Source organism: Hyposmocoma kahamanoa, unplaced genomic scaffold (genome assembly GCF_003589595.1).
Source record: "Hyposmocoma kahamanoa isolate Upper Pololo Valley unplaced genomic scaffold, ASM358959v1 228, whole genome shotgun sequence".
Taxonomy (NCBI): Eukaryota; Metazoa; Arthropoda; class Insecta; order Lepidoptera; family Cosmopterigidae; genus Hyposmocoma; species Hyposmocoma kahamanoa.
Window position 1 is genome coordinate 428,708 of NW_020653747.1, and position 26,915 is coordinate 455,622.

General features: G+C 37.5%; 1 protein-coding gene across 1 annotated transcript in view; it reads left to right on the forward strand.

The window, feature by feature from the left end:
- Window positions 1-1,221: 1,221 nt before the first annotated feature.
- Window positions 1,222-26,915, forward strand: part of LOC113228355 (ribosomal RNA processing protein 1 homolog) — a 28,461-nt gene continuing 2,767 nt past the window's right edge. Inside the window, exons 1-7 of the mRNA XM_026461624.1 lie at window positions 1,222-1,423; window positions 5,221-5,300; window positions 5,990-6,139; window positions 13,427-13,529; window positions 14,697-14,788; window positions 16,301-16,480; window positions 24,414-24,511. Coding sequence (XP_026317409.1) covers window positions 1,222-1,423; window positions 5,221-5,300; window positions 5,990-6,139; window positions 13,427-13,529; window positions 14,697-14,788; window positions 16,301-16,480; window positions 24,414-24,511 — 905 coding nt within the window. The remainder of the gene's footprint in view (window positions 1,424-5,220; window positions 5,301-5,989; window positions 6,140-13,426; window positions 13,530-14,696; window positions 14,789-16,300; window positions 16,481-24,413; window positions 24,512-26,915) is intronic.

Here is a 26,915-nt window from a genome sequence, read left to right on the forward strand (position 1 = left end):
CCACAACATCGCTGTCGGAGAGCAGTTTTCGTGCTAAGACGGCTTTGATATTTGAATATACTTTTCATTTATTCATTACGAAACGTGCGATAATATATAACATCATTTTACTATTTATAATGGTCGTGAATTGTGCTGTGTATAAACTCTAAACGGGATAACGAGAGGAGTTACTTTCGTTTTCTGAAAGATGAAACGAAGTAAGTAAAAAAAACTTATGTCTGAGGCTCATTCAGTTATTATTTTCTTTAGTGCTGAGTAATATACATACAGATTTATTATATCAATATAATAAGACGCCATTTCTTCGTGAGAGGAAGACAAGGGTTCTCGAATTTTCAATTTGTATTGCCGATAAATATTACGTAGTGAACATTGACTTATGTAAGTCAATGGTAGTGAATATATTTAATTATTTACTAGGTAACCTAGCTAACGATAAACTTGGACACGCAATTTCAAATACTTTGGTTATTTTATTTAAAGGTACCTGTCCAAAATATAACAATTTAAGTGCTTTTAATATATTTTTTAAATAAATCTTCAATATTATTCTAGTTACTGAATTAATTAAAAATATAATATTATATCAATGAACAATGAACATGTGCAATTATTAGTATTCTATTAATAGAATTATAGATAACAGAGGGCCCAAAGGAATAGAAAGACAATGTATGTCACGACGTAACAAACGATAAATTGGTAGCCAATGTCAATCACTTTCTATTCTATCAAAGGGAACGTCCAACTCGTACGACAACACCCATACAAATCTTAGCCAAAGTGGCAATTTTGACAATCGCTTACACTTGCTATCTATTGATTCGCTCTGGACCTTTCGGAGGGAAAAGTGTCGTTTCTATTTTGACTTTCAATTATTTTGTGAAATCTAGTTTAATGTGGAATAGGATAGTGCTATTGTGCCTTAATCGAAGATTAAAACGCGAAATTATACGAATCTCGAACTAAAATACCCGTATCGGCCCGTTCTAAGGAATTCCGAGTCAATCCAAGCACGCCGCCTCAAAAAGCCTATCCTCTTTGGGGCGGCCATATTTACAGAAATATAATTAAACGAAGACATGGCTCAAAGGACTTGTATCCAAGCCAAAATTATTAATAAGAAAAGTAATCACACATGTCTAAACGTCACAATATGTGAAAAGTAAAATAGTTTTATTTCGTATCGAGTTGTAATTTGCATTGATTATTCTAAAAATGAAAATTGCTGATAAAAACAAAGTACAACAGCAAAAGAACAAGAAGAAGACTATTGTGGAACCGAAAAGGGAGCAAGTGTTGATTGTCGCTCAGGAAATAAGATTTGCTAGACTACTCGCTGACAACGAGAAAAAGACACGAGATCGTGCTGTGAAAAGCTTGAAAAAATGGCTTATAAATTGTTTCCAGAGAAACTACGGTATGTATTCTACGTTTGAACTGTGAAGTAGGGAATATTTTATACAATTTCCGTGTTCAAAACTGTTTTCCACGGTATAACCTCAAAATCATAACAAAAAGAAAACATTCAAACCTAAGTCGCTATCAACTAAGGCTTGTTTTTGATCAGACTGAAGCGAAGGGGGCGCGATGGAAACGAGACAACAATTTTCACCGTTTTTTAAAATGTTATTGTAATTTGATTTTGTCGCTTATTAGATATTAGTCCTAAATAAACACTTTAATTTTTCCTCTACGACTGATAATTCTCAAGAAAATTTGTAGGATTTTTTTATCGACTATGAGGTCAGCACAGAAAAATTTCATTCAATTTTTAAATTTTGTTACAAAAATAGTATTAATGCTAGTTTTGAGTAGTTTAAACCTAGTTCAACACTTTTTGTTCTTATAAATTTATGTCTGCATCTGATAATTTTTGAGGATTCTTTTTTAAAAGCATAGGTCGCTTAGGTTTTTCATGCCAGCTCTCGCTATGGTATTTTTTTCTAAAATTGCTAAATGAGAACTAGATTCGGCATGAAACAGATGACACATCACACCTTGGCCACTGCTGGGTTATATATAGTTATATGCAGTCCAGCCCAATGATCATGTAGTCTGTATTTTTGTTATGCTTTATTATTGTCTGCTTAAAGGTACAACCACATAACTGCACAAATTGCTGATTTGAGATAATGGTTTTAAAAATTGAAGGCATTTGCAGTCTACTTGATTAATACATTCATTATTAAAGTTGCATAAGAGGCTTTCGTTGGCTCAATTAGTCCTTTAATTTTTCTGCAAATCTAAGAAGTATGTGAACAGTACTGTCGGTTACTTGGTTTTAATAGTGCACACATTATTAATCTTTATAACAAAACTGTAGGGATATCAAACGACCAATGTACAAGAAATAGCTGGCATTTCTTTTAAAACTAGAAATTTTCTAAATGTATTCTATAATTTACAAAATTTTGACATTAACTGACACACAACAATATGGTACGTTATTTTACCTGAATATTTTTGCTAAGTTATCACTTAAACTATGGCATGTGGTTTTGCGTGTATTGTTGTAAATAATGAATGTAAAGGAGAGAAATATTAATACATTTTAACTGTATACCTGAATGGCACAGTGGTTACTTTAAAAGTCAATGTAACCTATGCAATACGTACTAACAGATTTACTAATTATAATGGAACATTTTATCAACATGTGGTTCAGAAAAAAACATGTTTGTTTTAGAAAAATGTTTGTTAATAGAAAAAAATCAAACCAAATAGCCTCTCAGGCGTCACAAAAGAAAAGATTGTCAGTTTTACAATCTATAGACTGAAATTTAAAACATAGTGGCCGAACGGTTACCACGCCGGATGCCACGCAGAGGTCCTAGGTTTGATTCCCGGGCCGGAAGAAATATTTGTATGGCCTACATTTATTTATCTCGTGTGTTTGGGTGTAATTCATGGTTGTCTATGTGTGTGGTCATAGCACCCGCAACACAGGGTTTTCCCTAGTGCGAGGCTATGTTGAGTGTGTGCGTTGTTATTATTATTATTAAAAAAAAGTATTAAATAATATAAAAATATAAATATTTCGTTTTACGAATACTTGAAGCGCCCTATATTATGTTGATAACAATTTTTTTATCCATTAAAAGTACAATCGCAAAATATAATTGTTTTTGTGACTCTAAAATGGAAGTTCGACACATGCTATCCGACAATATATTACTTCGACATTACTCAGACACTATGCTACTCCGATCACACGTTACATCGACATGATTTTTACTTGGACACTACGTTACTTCGACACAGATGAGATGTTTCTTTAAAAAATCTTTGTACTCAGATAAGAAAAATCGTCATTACAAATCCATGTAGGAAATGGTTACTTATATATATAAAAAAAACAAGATCACATAATCGAAAAATTGTTTTTAATAAGAATTTTTGGATTTTTTAGATTTTTCGTAAAATTTTTTGATATACTTTATTAAATTAAAATATAGTGAAATACACTATTTGTTTGAAAAAACAAATATACGCGATTTAAATCCGGAAAAATAGTTTCATTTCCTATGTGTAACAATCGCGAAAACCTAAGAACTCGATATTTTTTAAATTGTTCTGAAAGAATGTTAATGTAAACAGAGGAGTGATTTATATAATTTTCAATGGAACTGTGCATAGAGTCTACCTCCAGTTAGCTATGTCCTGACTCTAGGAACTTACGATCGATTATCTGGATGTGATCAATTATCTGAACAACGTACAGCAAAAAAATCAAAAAAATAATCGAATTGAGAAGCTGCTCCTTTTTTTGAAGTGGGTTAAAATCAATTTAGGAGTATCATTTATAATACTTTTTAAGCAATATTATCATATTGCTTGCACATTAAAAAAAAAGTTCGGTTAGCATAACCTCAAACCTTGTTAGACAAAAAAATACGATAAAAATATTTACCAGCTTATTTCTTTTTACTCCTTGATCTAGTGTTCTCTTCCATGTTGATGAAACGCAATAAAAATTACAATTTTCACGGAAACAACACAACAAATTTGATTAAAAAACAATGTTGCAAAACTTGGTAGGTCAATGTGCAAAACACGTAATATTTGATTTTATTTTGTTTTACCTGTACCATTTCCGCCTACCAACTTCGTCCGAAAGCTACTCGCAGGATCAAATAAATTGTAATAGTATATTATTGTTGTAGGTATTTTGTAATATGAAAGACGTAAGTTGTTTTCATATAAGTATTTTACTTGAAGACATTTTTAAGTATTATGTTATTAAATGTTTCTTATTCGACTTCTCATGAATACGTTCTGCCAAAAGCTATCTCTTACCTGGTATTTTCACTGTCTAACTCACGAACTAAGCAAGCTATCAAATATTAGGTTTTACCAGTAGAAAAATCGTGATTTTCTTATCACAACTGTGTATTTAAGTCATTTTTGGCAAAAATGTCACTTATATGGTTGTACCTTTAAGCAGGCGTTATTATTGTACGAGTGAAACCGTACATTTTTATGATTTACATTTTATTATTTTAATATGCACAAGTAAACCCGCACGATATCATATGTATTCGATTTATGCTTACTGCAACACCACGCTGATCGATGTATATTTTGCAATAAATGAGTGTTATTATTGTCTCGTTCGGACACGGTCGTTTTATTTACATTATTTAATAATACTCCAATCATTTGCATTGCAATTTGCATCTCTCTATCTCCTTGCATCGTCCTACTTGCATTTACATACATCCTGCAGTGCAACGTGTGTTAACGGCACAATTATATTCAATTAACAGTAGAGGTTCTTGTGAAAGCGTTCATCCAGAGAAGTACTGCCACCGTACCTATTTCTGCCATCATGGAATGGAATATGAGCATTACCGCATTCTGGTTTAGAAAGGTGAAGGTGCTGGAGAAATTACAGGCACATGGAACTTCTCAACTTACCTCTCTGATTATTGGCGCAGTGGCAATGCCCCTTCATGGTTTAAAGCTCAGAGTGGCACTGCAAATATTCTATTCTTATACTTGTGAATGGAATTGAGTGTATTGGGATACCTTTAAAAAAACCAAGTTCAATGTGGCTATAATAAACAGGCATATATGAACAGAGTGATGCAAGTATAGACGGCGAAAGAGGTTGGATAGGAGCAAGTGAGCACCATACTAGGCGCAGGCGTGATGATATTTACGTATCATACTGCTTTCTAATCAATATAAATTTTATTATTATTATATTGACAGAGTTCAAAGAAGATGACTTCACAAGGATCTGGAAGGGCCTGTTCTACGCCGTCTGGATGTCCGACAAGCCCCTTGTGCAGGTATATTACCTGAACTTGAAACCTACGTCATGTTGCTAATTTTATAGAATTCATTTTGCTGAGAATGTCAACTTAAGGGCTGTATGAATAAAGAACTCCATGGAATACAATTCGCACGCCCGCACCCGCCCTGCATTCGCCGCGGGTCCGCCCCGTACCCGGTCCGCCTGTGTGCCTGTTTGTATAATAAACATGACATGAGCGTTCGGGGCCGCGCCGCGCCACCCCACCGCGGCCGCCTCTGTGTGACCAGAGTATTACATACAGTACATCTGAAGATCTCTTAAATGTCATAATATAGCATTTATTACACCACCACACGTTACCAAACTAAATACAAAGATGCGACGCAAGCACATAGAAAAATTCGTTCCGTTCGTTCCGTGGCTTAGTTGGCATAGCGTCTGGCACGGTATGCTAGAAGACGTTGGTTCGAATCCGGCCGGATCTAAGGAACTTCATCTGAGTTTTCAATCTTTGTATACGTATAAATAAATAACTCACACAATATATAAGTTAATACGAGGCTGCCCACTTAAGGGGCGACGCCCACCCTTCACACAGGGCCCTTGAAATCGTGTAGTGCAATAAGTATACTGTAATAAGCATCTGAATAAATGCTTTATCGATCTATCTATCATCGCATCGTCTGCGGACAAAGTATCTGACCACAAAATTTACAATTTCAGGAAGAGCTCTGCGATAACATTGCAAGTATCCTGGACCAGTTCCCACCGGACCAGCTCCGCCATGCACTGCTGCTGGTTAAAAGTGGATTTAAGGTTCTGGCCGCTGAGTGGTATGGAATAGATCAGCACAGAATCGACAAATGTCTTATGGCAAGTTAATTTTACATTCATTCTATCATTAATGGAGAATTAGCAACTTATTTTATTGATGATACATAGCCAATTTGTATGATTTTGGAGAAAAGACTTCACTTCAAAGTTTATTAATATTTATACAGAATATTTATAATTTTTTTCATTAAAAGAAAAACTGACTTCAAAACTTGTTTATACGCTTTCGCTGTGTTCGTTGCGTCGGCCTCCTCAACGACAAATGAAACGCAGATGGAAGGCCTCGTTAAAACAAATCATGCGAGTCTAAAGAGAAGACAGGTGCTAAAAAAATACACTGTTGAGTACTTCTCATATGTTTTTGCGCAGCGACTGCGTGCATCTAACTGTCATAAATAAAAACTTTTCCGACGCATGTCACGCAACCGTAGTTTTTTTTTTTTATTCATAGACATTCTAGTGTCGGCCCCATCTATCATATCGTAACGTGTGAAATTTGTCAAAATTGTTTGCTATTGACATTTCATTTCGAATAGAACTTCATCTCGACTGATATTAGATTGAGGTCGAATCAAATTGTTTTGTTTTTCGGAGATGGTCGAAATTTGAATTTAATAATAAAATCAAATTTGATGTTAATATTAAGCATCGTGTATATAACCAGAAATAGAGACGAAATAAGAGCTCTCTAATCAACTCTCGTTTGCACTGAAATACAGACAGGCCAACTACTGACCTGTGTGTACTTCTCCGTATATTCCGGAAATAATTCTGTATTTATTGTAATAAAGATAATATCTCTAACAATGCTGTGCTGTTCTATTCGGTCGTGTGTGAAAAACAACAAAACATCTAATTACAAAACAAACGGAATCACATTTCATCGGTAATTAAATATTAAATATGTAATTTTGCAATTTTCGTCCATTATAGCAAAGCTCAAGTTAACTTGATCGTCTTGAAGTGAAGCAATTGACGACAACCGTCAACTGTTTCGAACTCGGGCTGGCCAATCGGAGCGCAGTTATCACAGTAATGATATGGCAGAATAGTTTCCAAACAAATTAAATGACATTTCGTCTCTATTTCTGGTTATACAGGGTGTTTGGAAGGTCGATGCGAAGCTTTAATGTGAAGGTAGCATAGACTATTTAGAAGCATTTTAGGTAGGGTTGTCTAAGACAAAGTCTAAAAATTTTTTTTTAATTTAAATTTTAAGATTTTTTGAGAAAAAGCCAATAATTTTAGAGGTATGGGCTAATAAAGACCAGCTCAAATAATAACTCAATTATTTTTTATTTTATTTCAATAAAGTAATGTGCACACAGTCTAATAAAACATGTTTTAAGCATCTGTATCGTGGGAAATATTTTTTACAGGCTTTTAAAGTTTACGAAAATGATGAATAATTAACGAAACCGGTTTTTTTACGTCATTTAAAAAAAAACGGCAGGTGGTGTTTTTGTTCAAACACTTTTAAAAACATGCTTGGTTATTGCTGTTTCTTTTAAGGTATCATTTATGCAAATATCTTACAAATTCTTAAAATTAGGTCCTTTTAACCAAATTAAAGGCGTATTTAATTTTGAAGGCAGAGTAATAAAACAATATTTTAACTGAAAGCATGTGTTATTTATTGATGTTCAAAATGACCGCCGCGATTTCTAACACAAGCACAGGCACGTTTTCTTATTTCTGTAGTTGTTGTTTTCAACATCATTTCCAGCTTCATGGTAGCAAAAGCCGAATTAATTCTTTCAACTTCAACTTCAACTTTTGTGTCTATGGCTCCGTCGTTTGTATTAATTCTTCTTTGGTGTTTATTTCCACACTCGTGTACACTAGTTCTTTGGCCCGACCCCACACAAAAAAGTCCATCGGGGTCAGGTCCGGTGACCGAGCGGGCCAAGGGATGGGCCCACCTCTGCCGATCCAGCTTTGAGGGAAGGAATTATGTAAGTGTTCTCTTACATTTAATGTCCAATGTGCTGGACAGCCGTCTTGCTGGAAGATGATTTCCCGGTCGGTATCAAATATTGGGGCACCAGATTCCTCTGCAAGCGCTGGAAAGTCGTTTTGCAGAAATTCTAAATAATTATCACCATTCAGATTATCCGGTAAGAAGTGCGGACCAATCAAGGTTCTGCCAATTACTCCCGCCCAAACATTGACAGAGAATTTCCTTTGGAAAGTCACCTGCTTTTTCCAGTGCGGATTATTATCCTTATTGGCCCATTGATGTAAATTGTGAAAATTTGTAATTCCCTCCCTAGAAAATTTACTTTCATCCGTCCACAAGATTGATTTCAGGAACCACGCATTTTCAATGTCTCCATTAAGGAGCCAACGGCAGAATTCAATCCTTCTGTGAGGATCTTGCTCTTCCAGACCTTGCACACTTGTTCCGTGGAACGGATACCTATTATTAGAGTTCAGTGTTTTCCACACTTTCCATTGGGAAATGTTTAGATTTCGAGCTATTACTCTGACGCTTGTTCCAGGATCCGCTTCAAATGCTGCCAAAATATCTTCCTCGGTGCTAGTACTGTGTCTACCAGGGTTGACTCCAGGTTCCGCACGGTGTATTCCACTTTCAGAAAGACGACGAAATGTGTTGTAAAACACTCTAACGTGCGGCACCCTGCGATTCGGATAGCGCTCTTGATACATTCGCCGCGCCAAGGATCCATTGCCGTCTGCTCTTCCATACATAAATACGATATCCGCATATTCCGCATTTGAAAAAGTAGCCATAGTCAATTCAACGCAAGTGAATAGATAATAGTCTAAAATCAACACGTGCAGGAGCGCAAAGGGCTACAGCTGAACACGGTGAAGGTGAAATATCACGAATACGGAAATAACGTCTAGTAACACGGGCAGTTGTCACTTGACTAACTAAAAATGTGACGACTCCCTTAATACTCTCCCTACTCCTGGCTACAGAAACGTCGTTTTAGCAATGTTCGCCATCCCCTATTCACCTGCCTGGAAAACCCCAATTTATTGCCGTCCTCGCACCGTGCGCATTGGCTGTTATTTGGCGATACCTTACGATTATTGTACACGTGCGCAATAAGTGTTAGAGTTGCTCTCAGTTATCATTTCCAACTAAAAAATAAGTTAAATGACTAAAAATTATGTTTTATTCGACTGGTTTGAAAAATAATTTTCTTTCTCAATTTGGTTTGTAGGTCCCAATTTCAATAATTTATTACGTATCTGCATAAATGATACCTTAAAAGAAACAGCAATAACCAAGCATGTTTTTAAAAGTGTTTGAACAAAAACACCACCTGCCATTTTTTTTTAAATGACGTCAAAAAACCGGTTTCGTTAATTATTCATCATTTTCGTAAACTTTAAAAGCCTGTATAAATATTTCCCACGATACAGATGCTTAGAACATGTTTTATTAGACTGTGTGCACATTACTTTATTGAAATAAAATAAAAAATAATTGAGTTATTATTTGAGCTGGTCTTTATTAGCCCATACCTCTAAAATTATTGGCTTTTTCTCAAAAAATCTTAAAATTTAAATTTAAAAAAATGTTTAGACTTCGTCTTAGACAACCCTACCTAAAATGCTTCTAAATAGTCTATACTATCTTCACATTAACGCTTTGCATCGACCTTCCAAACACCCTGTATACGCGATGATGTTAAGCAATAATGACATTTTCACCGATAAGAAATTCGTTCAACAAAACAGTTTATCTTTATGCTGGTCGTAATTAGCGGTTTTTGTACACATAATAGAGGGTTTATGACATGTGCGTAGATAAAATAATGAAAGACAACCAATATTTAATAAATGATCAAACTAACTTCTTGAAGTGAAGTTCGATGACTATTATGTGAGTCGCTTCATTCGAAGATATAGTATTTAACCAGGTAGTTTCCTTAACTTGCTAGACAACACTGCACGGTTTTTAGAGAAAAAAAATATTTTTGACGTTGACACTCCGTACCAGGCATCAACCGCCATTTTCTATCCTCATTCCTTTTACAGTGGGAAGCAAAACTTATTTGGGAGTTTCAGAATCTTACTTCTGATATGACGATATCAAGGGAGGGAGGGTATTGATTATATCTTCGAATGAAGCGACTCACATAATGGTGATCGAACTTCACTTCAAGAAGTTCGTCTGATCATCTATTATATTTCGTCGCTTCATTCTCGATATAATATTTAACCAGGTGGACTTTTAGAGTATTCAGTTTTGCTTCTAGTTGATTTTATGTAAATTAAAAACCACAGGCTTAATCGATAACTATTGTATGGGCCAGGTGTAGTCCATACATGCACTGTAGTTGTAAGTTAGTTGTAGTAGTAGAGTAGCACGAAGAGAAAGATTGCTTGAAAGTTCAAAGTATATTTTCGTAATAAGTTACAAGTGTTAGGTGGCAAATCTTTCCTTAAGTAGTGTCTCTGTGGACAGTTGGTGACGTACTGATTTAAAATTAAAGATTAATTAGTTATATAAAACAAAGAGCTGCGCGCGGCCTAAGTTGGTTGCCGCGTGCGCAGATTTGTACTTAAGTATGTATGGTGAGACCATACAACTATATTATATTTTTATTAAATATAAATTCATTTTATTAAATACAAGTTCATATAGATATGAACATATAACGGTTTTTCACCTGATATCACAATCATAGCAATTTTTAAATAGTACAATCATATAATAATTTTATAAATCACGATTATTGTTGTTAGTAATTTAGAACAGTATAATTTGCCGCTTTATATATATATATATATATATATATATATATATATTATTGTAAGCAAATGGTTCTTGCGAACATGTGTTCGTCTTCAGTAAGTATTAGTTTATTATAAAATCTAGTAAAGGATGTGAGATGTCGGAGTCCAACTCGCAAACTTGCGTATGAGCTCTATCGGCACCTCACCCGACCGCGCGGCCGGCGCGGAGGCGTACCGCGTGCTGTGCGCGCCGAAAACTGCTGTGTCCACACCCGCCGCGCCGCTTCCAACACCTGCCGTACACATCGGCTCACGGCCTGACTCGTGGCTACTCTGTGGGGAGCTCTGTATGTCAGCAAGATCGTTCCCTGACATCCAGTTGTCTTATTTTATGTTACCAAAATATAATGTTTGTAAACTGCAACAAGGCAAATACTTGGATCCTCTCTAAAATATGGAAAATTAATGTGGCCTGTACGCGACCAGGCGCAGACGTTTTGATTAAATCAGGTATTGCAATTTTAATCGGGATATCTGATATTTGTATGTTTTTCATTTTAATCAATGCCAGTTTGTACGCGATGTGCAGTACTAAGTACAAGTAAAATAACATGTTTTTTCGTAAGTTTTTGAAAAGGAAGTTCTGTGTTGGGAAACCACGTTGAAACTAATGCGAGAACGACTTGGGGATTCCAAGTACTGCTATATTTTTGTGCACTGGGTTTCAATCTAAATGCGCTCTTAAGTAACCTTTTTATGCGGGCGTCTGAGCCTGTTTCAGGCTATAAAAGAGATAAAGCAGAGCGAGCGAGTGGCTGTTCAAGGTTCCATACGGACTTATAATTCCTGCGTTAAGAATTTTATTATTTATGTCATTGACACGTTAAAGGGATTTACTGGACTGGATGGGAGGGACTGTTATTATTGCACAATTCTCACCAGAGCTTTAGGGACACATTATATTGTCCAAGTGTATTTTAAGAAAGAGAAGCTAAGGGTAAAGTCGCCTCTTGTGGAACTCTGCGGGAAGCGACGAGCGCGTTGATAACGACAGAAAGGGTAAGGCACCAGCCTTACCGATGAGGCCGCCTGCAATAAGATTTAATAATGATCCGCTTGAGTTAAAGTATATTACGTCGGAATCCAACAGGCTTTGCAGTAGGAGGAACCATGCCTGGGAAGGCTAATATGGAAAACCAAGAGTACCATTTGCTTGGTCATCAATAATTTTAACTCGCAGTTAACCTCGACGTAATTTTATTTAAAAATTTATTTGACTTATTAGCACGTAGGTACTAATATTGTTCAAATTAAAATCGATTCACAGTCGATTTCGTTATCGTGGTTAACTCGCAGTTAACCCCGACGTAATTTTATTTTAAAAAATTCTTTGCTTATTAGCATGTAAGAACTAATATTGTTCAAATTAAAATCGATTCACAGTCGATTTCGTTATCGTGGTTAACTAGCAGTTAACCCCGACGAAACTTTTTTTTTTAATCTTTACTTATTATTAACATTATCACGTAGGAACTAATATTGTTCAAATTAAAATCGACTCGCAGTCGATTTCGTTATCGTGGTTAACTCGCGGTTAACCCCGAGGCAGTTTTATTATAAATCATGTAAAATGCACAAATTAGTATATCTGTTCGGATGTTCACCAATCCATGTTCGATTTGGTTATCAGGGATAACTCTCAGTTAACCCGATGTTTTATTAAATGTGAGTTAGATTCACATTTGCGAGGTATGAAAACGAACATTTATTATCGTTGCGGAAGTCGCAAGTAGTGCTATATGGTAAAAATGAATATTTTTATTTTCATTATTTATGAGCGTATGAAAAAATCTTACCTTGACCAATATCGGACTCGACCGATGATATTATGATCCTATAACGCCGACGACGTTTGGCATCTGTATTTTCCAAGTATTTCAGTTTACTTTTATAATATTCCATTTTTTCTAAGTTTCTTCGCGTTGACATTTTAACGGAGCTGTGGAGGTGTGCTTGTTGCCACGCACGACAAAGGAATGAGGATAGAAAATGGCGGTTGATGCGTGGTAGGGAGTGTCTACGTCAAAACTTTTTTTTGCTTTAAAAACCATGCAGTGTTGCCTAGCAAGTTAAGTAAACTACCTGGTTAAATATTATATCGAGAATGAAGCGACGAAATATAGTGTATATTTTGTTAACAATTCATGACAACAAACGCAATTTTTTTAAATCAATATCACCCATTTATTTGGATAGGCAAAACAAACAAACGCTACAAAACAAAAAACCAGCGAGATAGAATAGAAGTCGCCAAGTGCCTCTTATATTTTAACCTATCAGGAGACAGAGAGTTTAAATAGTGTCATATTTGACAATTTAATGAGTAAAAATATGACGTTCTTTTTCTGTGTACAGAACTATAATGAAATTTTCCAGTGCAGTAGCGAGTCCCATAGACAATAGAATTTTGATTCAGAACTGAAAAGACCGCCTTTGTGATATGGTTTATGAAATTATAATCGTCAGATTAAAATACAGGAGCAAAAGAAGTTCATTGTGCTATGTACAATTTACCACGGCTATGTAAATTAAGCCTGCATGCATTTTCAGCTTGTCCGACGCTACCTTCGCGGGAGCCTCCGGTGCTTGCAACGCTGCGACTGGAGCGTGCACAGCTGCAAGATGTACTCCAAGATGTTCACTGCAAAAGACGGTAAGTGCTCAATATTTTTTTTGCACACACTCATAGCCCCGCACTAGGGAAACCCTGTATCGCGCGTGCCAAAGACACACACGAGTAGGTTTTTTTTTAAATCCTGCAAACAACCTTCATGGCTATACACAGATGAGTTGTATGTAGTTCATAATGGAAAGGGTGCTACTCCCAGTGGAGCCCAGCCCTGTAGATTGTGTAGTTAGGTATTTTGCTGAGTATCGTGGTCAAAAATGTCACGCCTTTTTTAGTCTTCGTATATTTTCAGGCATGGTGTGCTTCGCTTGTTAACTTGGGTGATATTCTAGCTGAGTTCTGTATTTATAACCATAGACGGCTATTTCTTCTCTAACTGTGGGCATGTCAAGAAATTCGTAGAAACTTCATATTAGAGGTGCCAGCAACGCCCCAGAATTGTATGCCATAAGACTGTTGCGTGTAGTGGATGTAGTGGATTTTTTTTCGGAATAATTCCAAAAAAATTGGAAAAATATAATTTCGAAGGGTCATATTATGTTCTACGTTTAGAAATATCTTTTGAAGTGTTATTTAGCGTGAATTATAAAATAAATTTGTATAGCTGAAAACCACATAAAGAAAAGCGAGATTTAATCAGATTTCACAATAGCGAAAATTCCTCCAGCAATCACACCACCACCATTTATTGTTCCATCCGACACCATCGTTTTCGTTCAGTAACTTCAACTTATGAAAATATAATTTTTTCAAAATGGAAATTTTTCCATGACCCTACACTACACTACATAAGACCAAACTGGCTTTAGTGTTGCTTTGTAAATGAGATAATATATTATTTCTCGCCTTGAAAAGATCCAAGTTATAACGTTCAGGGAACAAGTCTGCAGACAGGGAATTCCACTCTATAGCCGTTCGCTATTTTAATGTCTAAGCGTAACACTTCTTGCGAATCTTTGGAATATCCACAACACAGGGGTGGAAGCCAAGCCTACGCCTAGTCTCCTAGTGATGGGAAGGGGAAGGCGGAATTAAATCGTGTAATTCCATCGCATACTCTCCGCGATTTATTAGTGAGTTAATACCGTACAAAATATCAAAATGTTTTGTACTTAATTGTTTTTCGACGAATTTCAGTTTCAATCAAAACGGCTTTACGCGCGTTTTATGTAATAGACAAAATCATTTCAGGTTTATTGTGTGTGAACACGCCGGTGTACGCTCGCAACGCCACGTCGATGATTCTACATATTATTGATTGCTTCCTAGAAGAATTAGCTAAGGTAATTTTTATTTTTTTATAATATTAAGTGACGGGACGGACAAGTCCTGCGCCTGATGGTCCGCTACACGTATGTGCTTTAAATCGCAAAGATCTGAGGGGCACTGCCACAGCGCCTGTCACCTTGAGACATAAGTTGATAAGTCCCATGTGCCTGTAATTTCACCAGTGGCTGTAGTAGCATGGCAGAATATGTGTGATGAACCTCCTCGTGACGTTTGAAGAACAAGGACAACGATATGAAATTGCGTATATCTTTGTCGTTTAATCATCGCCGCGAAAACCATGGAACAAAAAATCTCGTTTGTCGCGTTAAATTTTTATGTTGATAAAATAATTGTGCAAATGTTTTAAAAGCTGTGATCTTGCAGCCATAACACCTTTATTGAGGCGGCATACTACGGGGCAGATCTGAGCATTTTTTTAAATTAAAATATTCTAACGTTGGGCCACAATCTCTGTTGATGTTAAGCGACTAGTTACACGGTTGTTTAGTAAATATCTATTTCTCAAACATGCTCGGAAATGTTCCAAAAAATTAACATGGAAAGTTTTTCATTTATGGACCTTGCGACTTCTTGCCGGCCAAGCCCTGCAAAATCATGCCTATGAAAGTCCATTACTGTCCGCTGCCTAAACTTTTAATAGTAAGATTAATTATATCTTATTCCCAGTCGTTACCACTGGCTTTGTTCCCACTAGCGACAAATGGGAACTAATCTCATGTTTCCAGGTGGTGACAAACGGGATAAAAAAAATCTCAGTTCTTGCCATTGGTGACAAAACATCATCATGATGACGGCCGTTTTGTTATCCAATCTTGGATGTAGGCCTCTTCCCTTTTCTTTCACTCTTGGCGATCTTGTGCCCGACTTATCCAGTTCCGACCTTCGTGTCGTCGGATGTCGTCCATCCAGCGCTGCGGTGGTCTGCCGCGCCAAGCGTTGCTTTTTCGGTTTCGTAGGGTAATAATAACAAAAATAATAATTCATTTATTTGCTTCAAATAAGGTAGGGTACATTATAAAAGGTTTTTCAACAAGAACTTTGTTTTGTAATCTAAATAAAACAATAAAAATAGATGACAATAATTGAAATTTTTATTGTATTGTAAAAGTCAAGTTTGGCAATTATGAATGAAAAATGATATCTGATAAATGTCCACCACGACCACAGGTACGGATGTCGATTCTTTCATCAAAGTTTTTAATCACTTTTTGACAAAATGGTGGGTCTATTTCGTTAATCACTTCACGAATTTTGAGTTTTAAGGCTGTAATAGATTCGATTGGCTCCGTATAGACTCTGTCTTTAACATAACCTCATAAAAAATAATCCAGCGGTGTTAAATCACATGATCGAGCTGACCACTTAACGGCTGAATTTCGTGAAATTATGCGATCGGGAAATTTAGTTTGCAATACATTGTTTCGGTGACTATGTGAACGAGTATGTTCTAGATCTGTCTCGATGCGAATGCGGTTCTTTTGACGACTTGCCCTGTGTCACTCCAGGTGTCAGGCGGGAGCATTCCGTTGGAGAGCATGTCGGAGCTGCTCCGGCCGTTTTGCCAGCTGGTGTGCCTGGGAGAAAACCCGGCGCTGAGTCTTGCCAGTCGCCAGCTGCTCTCGGCGCTGCTGCGGCAGAGCGACGCCGGCTTGCAGTACCAAGAGAGGACCAGGGCTTGGGAACAGGTCGGTGGTTTTTATTTAAGCGTAAAACACAGACATCGGGTGCAGGTCGGGTACGGGTCGGGGGAAGACAACACACCGAGCGCGGGCGCGTGCACCGTCTCGCATCCATATAAATACACGGAATTAGAACCGCCGCAGCCCAGACCCCACCCGACCCGCACCCGCTTTCTGTGTGTTTCGCGCTTTATTAAAGAGTCACTGCGTCTTTAAATTAACAATCCTACATTAGCAACACTACATTTGTACATTTATTCAGTTAAATTTGTGTTAAAAAAAATAAATCGTTTATTCCAAAAAAATTATATTTGGCTACAAATTCAAAGCCCGCCAAACTGCAAAGCAGTTTATAGGCGGAGACACAATCTCATTATAAACAATAAACCTATATACAGGTGTATAGTTGAAAGTGGGACATATTTATACATGTCATAGTAAATCATGTTACAACTTAACATAGACTAAAATAAAATTAGGATATGGCATAGAACAAAAAATAAATCAACAAATGTGTTTTGGAGTGTACATAGGAATAAACCGATTCCCTTTGCGCTTGATTTCGAGTGCAATGGGAATACTACCAAGCGAGCGCCGAGTAAGACAGCAACAGTAACAATAATTTTACATCTCCCTTCCTATGTTTTCGCGGGCTTAGGACCGACTCCAACTACACCACCAAGTGGACAAGCGCCACATTTCTCTAGAAAATAGAAACTATGTTACTCACCTACTCATTCATGTTATGATGGAAAAGCTGTTATCAAAATGATTACGTTTTAGCTTATGTTAATTATTTTTTACTTAAACTATCATCGAAATATTTTACGTACTAAAAAAGATAAGTTTATGATTTAGTAACTAGTTATCATTTAATAAGAATTGAGGTTTTTGGCGTAGTTAAAAATGTGAAATCAAGTTATTTACAATGATTGATTTTTTAGTTATTTACAGTTTATTTACACTTACGTGGTACGGAGCAAGTGTTCCAAATGTCCACCGTTTTCCACAATGCATAGTCTAGCATGGCGTAGTAAATTTTGTTTTTAAATTGATCAACACACACATTTTGTCTCAGAGTATAAAATGCTGACATAATCCTCTCACGCAACACTTCGACACGAACATTTCAATAGCTTGCCTCACACTATCACCACTTATTGCGTAAAGTCGCACCATCTCAGTCAATTCGACGTTAGAATAAATATCCATTTTGCGGCGATCGGGTGAGCGGCAGTACAAATAATTTACGTGTCGTCGTTAGATCAAGGTCGCGCGTGCACTGAGCAATTTCGCGTATGCGCTCGCGCCCCCACCCCCGACCTGTGCTTTGTTTTTCGCCGCCGTGCCAGAGAACAAAGCCATGCCGCCGCCCGCGGCTGCGTCGGAGCTTTAATAGTGATGTGCACAGCTTTCGATAACTAATGTTGTTCACAAGTAGTAGTCGATAAAAAAAAAATCATTTATAAAGTTTAAGTTCATTAGTTTATTATTTCTTTGGGTTCAGAATTAGGAATGTAACGCACTCTATAAGTATGTCTCACTTTCAAATACGAGTATACAGCCTGTATATGACAGGCATAAGAATTAATTAATAAATAATTTAAGATAATATAAGAATTCTTTGACCAAAGTAATTTACGGTTCTAGGTACAATATATTCTTTATTATTAACAGACCTAGTGACATAAGAATGTTCAGCACAATTCTTAAAGTCATCCGTTCTGTATTCCTGAAAAGCTAATAATAGTTTGATTTTTTCTTGCACTGGCGATACATTACAAATCGAGAATAATTTCACATAGTTTTGTCACATTTTTCTTTTACATTTTTATCTTCTAACAATTTCAAGTACCTTATTTGTAGTTGCTTAATTTGTTCTAAATAAGATTTAAACGTACGCCCATAACTACTCAGACCATACGCAAAAATAGACTCAGCAAGCGCGTAATACACGGTATACAAAGTGGCCTTATTCGCAACAAATTTAAGTTCCTAAAGTCAGTCTAAGTTTAGAACAGACGTTCTCCACATGCGACTTCCATGAAAATTTACTATCTACTGTTAACCCCAAATACTTAAAGTTATCTACTAATTCTAATGCATTACAATTTCTTTTCTGCTTGTGAAGACATTCATAAGAAAGACCAAACACTATAGGTTTGTCAAAGTAGACCTTACTATAGGGTGAATATACACACATACATTTTGTTTTGCCGTGATTTATGATTATGTCATTATCGTGAGACCATTTAACAATATTATGTAAATGCTCCTGAATCTTATATTCAATTATTGCCAAGTTTTTGTCAGCGTAAACTAAACAGGTGTCGTCAGCGTACATGCATATCTTACAATGCTTAACTCATTATACACACATTATAGAATAACAAACATCTGCACGCTGAGAGCTCACGCGACGACTGATGATGTAATATATATATTTATGAAAATTGTAACGTAACGTAAAGTGGTATTGGAAGTCCATAAGAGCAGCTAGAGGAAAGTTGTGTGACTCACAGCACAATATATTCAGAGATAAGAATGGAAACATCATAAAGGAAGAGAAATGTATACTTGACTGATGGAAAGTTTATTTGAAAAAGTTGAAGAAATCACTGTGGTGAGCACGAAAGGTGAGAATGATGAAAATGAGGACGAAAGTAAAATAAACGATGATGAGATTTTGAAAGCACTGAAAGGCATGAAAGCGGGAAAGTCAGCAGGTTATGATAGAGTGTCGGTAGAGATGCTGAAGGCTGGAGGAGGCTTAGTGGTCAGTATGTTGCACCGCCTTTTTAATATAAGCTGGAGGAAGGGCACAGTACCAAAAGATTGGTGTAAATCAGTAATTATTCCTCTATATAAAAGAAAAGGGTCACAGCAGGAATGCTGAAGTTCAAGCGGGATTCAGGAATGGAAGAGGATGCATGGATCAAGTCTTTTCTTTAAGGTGCATAGCTGAAAAATACTTAGCAAAAGGGTAAAAAGTGTACTGCGCCTTCGTAGACTTAGAAAAGGCTTATGATAGGGTGGTAAGAAATGAGCTGTGGAAAGCTTTGTCAATGTATGGGGTGAGCAGCCGTCCGATTCAGCGTTGCAGTCTTTGTATAGGGATTGCACCGGTTGCGTTAGAATAAACGGGCATACATCGAATGGTTTATTTATTTAAACTTAATTGCACACAAAATAGTACAAATGGCGGACTTAATGCCATTAGGCATTCTCTACCCGTCAACCCGGAGAGCTGGGTTCAAAATAATTATCACAGCATGCATAACATGACAATTAAAACAGATAGGAAGAAGTTTATAAATAATTATGATATATAGTTTAAACAGAATATAAATATATAAGCAACCTGTATACACATAAATATATAATATATACACATATATATTTAATATACATATTTATATATAACAATGTCAGCTAATGGGATGTAGATTGAGACTCCAATATGAAATCACGGACTAATTGCTTGAAAGCTAGTTTATTCGGCTTTTTGAATATGGGGCGTTAGAGCATTCCAGAGTCATATTGCCTGAAGAGTAAATGAGTTAGAAAGAAAACCAGTGCGGTGAGAAGGAATTAAAAGAGTCAATTTGCTGTCTGATCGAAGAAGATTATGGGATGCACCCAAATATTGAAATTTACATTTCAAATATCCAGGTGCACATTTATCATTAATGATAGAGTAAAGAGTGGAAAGTATTTTCAAATCACGACTCTGGTGAATCGTAAGCCACTTCAGCTCATTGCGAGATGCGGACACGTGATCAAATTTTAGAAGTCCAAAAATAAAGCGAATGCAACTATTGAGCAAGCGATCCAATTTGTTGAGAAGTTCCTGGGTGATATCAGCATAACACACATCAGCATAATATAGGAATAATATTTTTTTTATTTTTTTTTTTATTTATTGTGACTCGGCAAAATGACTGCACCGCGCCTGATGGAAAGTGCGAATACAGTCCAGAGATGAGAGTAACGGATGGAAAACACAAATATCTTCACTCCGTCACTATCATTTTGCCGGTCTGGCCAAATGCTTCTTCACACTACGTTTGAAGGACCCGATGTTATAGAGGGGAGGGAATACATGCGCCGGGAGTTGGTTCCACAATTTGATGGTGGATAAAAACGAATTGCCAAACTTTTTAGTGCGGGACGGTATTGAACTGACCGTCCATCTGTGACAACGCAGTCCGGCACGGGTGGTCCGCTGATGGAAAGGAGAGGAAGGGATAAGGTTGAATAACTCTTCAGAGCACTCACCGTGGTACAGGCGATAGAATACGCTAAGAGACGCTATATCTCTGCGAAGCTGTAACGACTCCGCATGCTCAGTTACATGAGGATCGTTGACAACACGGAAGGCGTAGCGCTGCAGTCCATCTAGGGCATCGAGCAAGTACTTGGCAGAGCCGTCCCAAAGGTGCGAACAGTACTCCATGCTGCTTCGGACCTGAGCTTTATACAACAGGTATCGCAGCTCTGGAGTAAAAAATCGGTGCACCTTGTTCAGGATGCCAAGCTTGCGCGACGCGGTACAGATGACGCTCTCGATATAGTCTTTGCTGCTCATGTCCTTCCGGATGCTCATCCCCAGTAGGCTGAGCTTGTCCTGCAGCGTCAGCGTTGTACCCTGAAGATGGGGAAGTGGAAGGAATGGGGATTTTTTGGAGCTGAACGCGCATACCTGGGTTTTCTTGGCGTTGAACTCAACCAAGTTTCGGGAGCCCCACGACGATATATGTTCCAAAACATGGTTGAGCTCATCAACAAGTTTTTCCCGGTTTCTCTCAGGGTCCTCCCGGGTGCTTGACGATTGCTTATAATAGCAACCGTGCACTGTAATGGCGTGTACTAAGAGAATTTTTGTTGAGATGGGAAGAAAGTGTTTGAATTGGTAGAACGATCTTAAGGTACCAATGATCTTCTGACTAATGCAGTCAATCTGAGGTTTCCAGCTTAAAGTACTATCAATGTGTAGTCCCAGATTCACAACATGAGGTGCGAAAACTATAGGTGTATCATTATAAGAAAGAGGCGCGACAGAGCTCATGTCCTACCTAGTCAAAGCATGAGAACTACCCACGACAATACCTTGGCACTTACTTGGGTTGACACTGATGCCAAACTCACTCGACCAATCAGCGATACGCCGCAGATCTTCATTAAGCGCTAGTATCGCATCATCCAGGCAGTTAATCTTGGCCTGCGCATGTATTTGCAGATCATCTGCATACAGATGGTGAGAATTGTGGAGGATAGGAGAAATTAAATTGATGAAAATGGAGAACAATAGAGGGGAAAGAATTCCACCTTGGGGGACACCTGCCTCAAGGTCTGACCAATTAGACAAGGAGTATTTAGCACGAACCGCTTGCTTGCGCCCTCTAAAATATGAAGAAATCCAGTCCAGTTCCGGAGGAGAGATTCGCAAATATGCAAGGATAGCAAGAAGGATATCATGGTCAACAGCATTTAATGCGTTAGAAAAATCAATGAGGACTGACACCGTTAACCGTGAATCCTCCATGCCCTCCCGAATGTCCTCTGTAACTTTCAGTAACGCTGTCGTGGTACTGTGGCCAGGCCGAATACCAGACTGGTACTGGTCGAGGGTATTATTTCTAAAAAAGAAAGATGATAGTTGGCGATGAACAATCGCTTCAAGAATTTTTGAAAGGAAGGGTAGTATAGAAATTGGCCTTAAGTGTTTAAGGGTTGTGGGTTTATTAATCTTAAGGCAATAAATGCGCCCTGCGCCAGTTGTTAGGTAACGTACCACATGAGAGGGATGACTTGATAATCCGAGTAATAATAGGCAGAGCACTATCTAAATAAAAGACTATCATTTGTCGACTAATGTCATCACATCCACCAGCTTTAGACTTTAAAGACATTATTGTTTTGCGAATATCGGACTCCGACACCAAAGAAATGATAAAACTTACAGATGGTTGGCGGCACAAGGCAGGAACATCTTTGAGAGCATCCGCTTTGCCTGCCCATTGAGTGCTAATACTAGCCGAGAAATGCCGATTGACATCGTCAGGAGTGACAGGATCAGGTCATGAAAATAGCGACGCTTTGCAGCTCTCACCATCTGGTTACAGCGATTTCTATGAGCCTTGAAAGTAGCCCAGTTTTTCTCAGAACTACAACGTTTAAATTTACGAAAGAGCTCTGTCGCGCCTCCTCATTGCTATACGCACCAAAGGATACAGGGCGCAGGTGGTCTTTTCAGTTTCTACTTGTAAGTAATGGTGCATGCTTGTCTTAAAAACTTAATAAGGTGGCATTGAATGTAGCCAGCTTGCCGTCTACAGTGGGCACTGCCATAACCCCGGACCAATCAATAGTAGACGCTTCGTCAGCAAGTTTGTCTAAGTCAAACTTAGTAAAATTTCTCGAACGTTTGTGAGGCTTAATTTTGTACATCACATAAAACAAATTATGTCATGGCGGGAAAAACCAAGTGCGGGAACCTGACCTTGCTTCACTACAAGGTCAGGAGAGGAGACAATAGGATGATCAATCCATGAGTCCATGGATTCAATGTTGTGATGAGTAGCATTAAGCTCAAGTATAGATAATGAGAAGGACTCAATTGTAGATCGAAAATTACTGGACGCGAGTGTCTTTAAGGAGGTCAATGTTGAAATCACCCATGATTATGTGATGTGTGTAGTCTGCGAGCGGGTCTAACACAGAAGTAAGAGAAGTGATAAAATCGACAGCAGGAAGACAATAAACAACTCCAAGAACCGCTTTAACCCCAGAAACCACTATCTCTAAAAAAAGGTATTCGATGCCATTTTCATTTTGATCCGATGATGAGAGAGTCTTAAAAGGAATGGAGCTGCGAAGATAGATGGCTACATCACCACCTCTCTTCACAGACGGTTTAACATTCGTAGGGGTGTTAGGCAAGGCTGTGTAGCGTCTCCTTGGCTGTTCAACCTGTTCATGGACAATTGTTTACTTGATTTGAAAGGTAGTGAATGTGGATTAAGAATGAATGAGTTACTTGTCAAATGCCTTCTCTATGCCAATGATCAAGTACTCCTAGCCTCGTCGGCAGAACAATTGCAAGAGATGGTAACAGTTATGCATGAAACGTTTGAAAGGAAAGGAATGAAAGTGAATGTGAATAAGATGAAAGTGATGGTGATTGAAAGGATTAAAGTGTGTCAGAATGCAATATTACAATTGGCGGCGTGAGATTACAACAAGTAAAAGAATTTGTGTATCTGGGTAGTTTGTTGACAAGAGATGGTAAGTGTGAAAGGGATATTGAGAGGAGAGTGCAAGCCGAAAATCGAGTGAATGGAGACTTGTATGCCTTAATGGGTAGCCAGAATGTCACAAAACAGGCACGTTTGACTGTTCATTGGGGCGTGCTGGTCCCAACCCTAATGTATGAAATAAACATGAAAGTAGGGTGAATGCTGTAGAAATGAGAGCTGTGCGCAATATGTGCGGTATTAGTCTTAAAGATAGAATGCCAAACAGTGTGGTAAGAGAGCGTTGTGGTAAGAAAGATGATGTAGTGACAAGGATAGAGAGAGGGATGCTTCGATGGTTTGGTCATGTAGAAAGAATGCATGTTGTTCGATTGACGGCACAAATTTATACAGCGAATGTGGATGGAAGCGTGGGGAGAGGTAGACCTCGGCGAACATATCTCAATCAGATTGAGGATGTCCTTAAAAAGGCCGGGTTAAAAGTACCAAAATAAACGGGCATGTGTGAAGAGATTGATGGGAGCAGAGGAGGCGTAGGAAGTTTGTCAGGAGTCAAAATCGGTTCACAAATTAATTTAATTCTTAATTTCTTTGAAGTTGGTTGAAAAACAACTACATTGAAAATTTGAACCCAACCAATATATGTATAATAATAATCTAGTTTTCCATTTCTGACCTTTAAGATGGGCTGTCCCGAAGGTGGTCCCGACGCGCTGGAACTAGCTTCGGATGATGATGGCGACGAGCAGAACGCTGCCATCGAGGAGGATCTTGGCGTCAGGTAAAACTACTACATATTTCATTAATTCATTATTGCTGCATGTACGATTTGTGTAAAATTGATTTTAATAACTATTACAGTGACAGTACATGGACCCTGCTCGGGCATTGCAATTTAACATTTGAATTAATAGTAATTTATATTATTAACAAGACAACATTAAGTAATGGGATTTAAAAATTAAAATAAATAGATACGAACAATTCAACATTAATTCTAGGTCATTATACTTAATTAGGAATTTTATTTTCATTTGCATAAATTAGAACGTAAAATAGTCCTTAATAATTTAAATCAATGTCTTTATCATTAAAAAATTCATTTACTGAGTAATAACATTTTTCAATTAGGATTTCTTTAGTTTAGTAAAGAAACATTTTTGTTTTTGTTCATTTTTAATGCGCAGAGGTATTTGATTATATAATCAAAATATATATTTTAACTGCTTTTAACTGCTCTTTAGTACGGGCTATTTCTAAATAATTCAAATCTTGGTTTCGGAAGTACCAATACGTTGTTGCGGCGAGAACTTACTGTGAATTTAAAATAGGCTAAATTACGTCTCACAAACTTTACGTCGAATATATCGACCCCTCCGACGTAAAGCATCGTATGTCGAAATTGCCAAGTTTACAGAGGAGCCTTTTAAATATTCTGAATTCACTGAAATAAGCACAACACGTGACTTTAGCATTTCTCAGTTTTATTCGACAAAGCTTGTTACTCACATAGAGTATTATAAAATCCTAGATATCGGTTAGATGATGTATTAGGTGATAACTCTATTTGAGTAACGAGCTTTGACGAATAAAACGGAGAACTTTAAAACGCTTCCCTGTAAACGTGGCAATTTCGACATACCATACTTTACGTAGGAGGGGTCGATATATTCCCCTACTGCTATTTACCCACCGAACAATAAATACAATAGAATTGCGTAGTGGGTGGCACGTGTGCCAAACGTACACGGAGTTTCGCAAATTTGAGCTCAGTCCGCCATTTTCTTTTTCTTATATAATATCAAGTGACGGGACGATAAAGTCGTGCGTCTGATGGTAAGCTACACGCCTGTCCATAACAGTTGCAGTGACAGTCAGAGATTTAAATCGCAAAGATCTGAGGGGCACTGTCACTGCGTCCGTCACCTTGAGATATAAGTTGACAAGTCCTATGTGCCTATAATTTCACTAGCACCATTGCCCGTCTAAACCGGAACATAGTAATGCCGACTAATGTCGGTAGCAGTAATCTGCTTGGTGGCAGAAATCAGTGACAGAACACACAATACCTCCAAAATCGTGGATAAATGCCTTTTCTACTGTAAAGTGCAACAATGATAAGACGTACCTATAATATTATGCATGGTGGTTTTTTTATCATCGTTATCTAATTTTATTTAATTCTAATAAATTTTCCCGTTTCTGTTTATCGTAATAGTTTTTTGTTGTAGGAAACGAAAGTGAACGCTGTAATGTGGTCCCTTTTTTTGAAACCGTTAATAGGCGGGGCTATGAAGAAAAAAAAAATAATAACGCATACACTCAACATAGCCCCGCACTAGGGAAACCCTGTGTCGCGGGTGCCATGGACATACATAGACAATCACAAATTACACTCAAACTCACGAGAGAAATAAATGTAGGCCATACAAATATTTCTTCCGGCCCGGGAATCGAACCCGGAGACCTCTGCGTGGCAGTCCGGTAACCGTTTGGCCACGGAGGCAGTTAAATGAGTGTGTGCGTTAAAAAAATCGTTCGCCGTCTTTAAGCTATTGTCGCTAGATGCAGAACTTTGAATTATGATAGAGCTAGTTCTGGCGACAGCCGTTCTTCTAGTAATAGAGGCTTAAGGTCCACAGAACAGTAAATATGGTAGAAGTGGTTAGTTAGTGTCTGAGGCGTGCCAACTATAGATCTCGAAAGATGTATGTATGGTTGTATGGTTGTGTCATTCGCGCAAATTCTCTCGAATCGTAGAAAAATGCCTTCTGTACTGTTTTCGAGTAGAAAAATTAAGCTGCTTCAGAACATTACCCGTAGTAGTATTTCATATCACTGGTAAGTGTTATTTTAATAAATTTACAATTTTTTGTTTATATATATTTTTAGGATATGTTTTTTTGTTGCAAAAAACGAATGTAAAGCTTATAGTCCTGCAGTATGGTTGCTTTTTGTTTGGAGAACTAAATTAAAAACTCCAATTTTTCGTTGTTTAGCAATTAACCACTAGATGGCAGCACGCTGATTGAAATTTCGATATACTACCAAAACATCGTAACTTGCAATAATAGGTATTAAACTTTGAACGATATGCCAACAGGGTAAAGTTTAAATTATATTAACAATCCAAAATTTGTTATTTTAAAAAATTTGAGGCTACGCCCAATCATTATCAATATTTC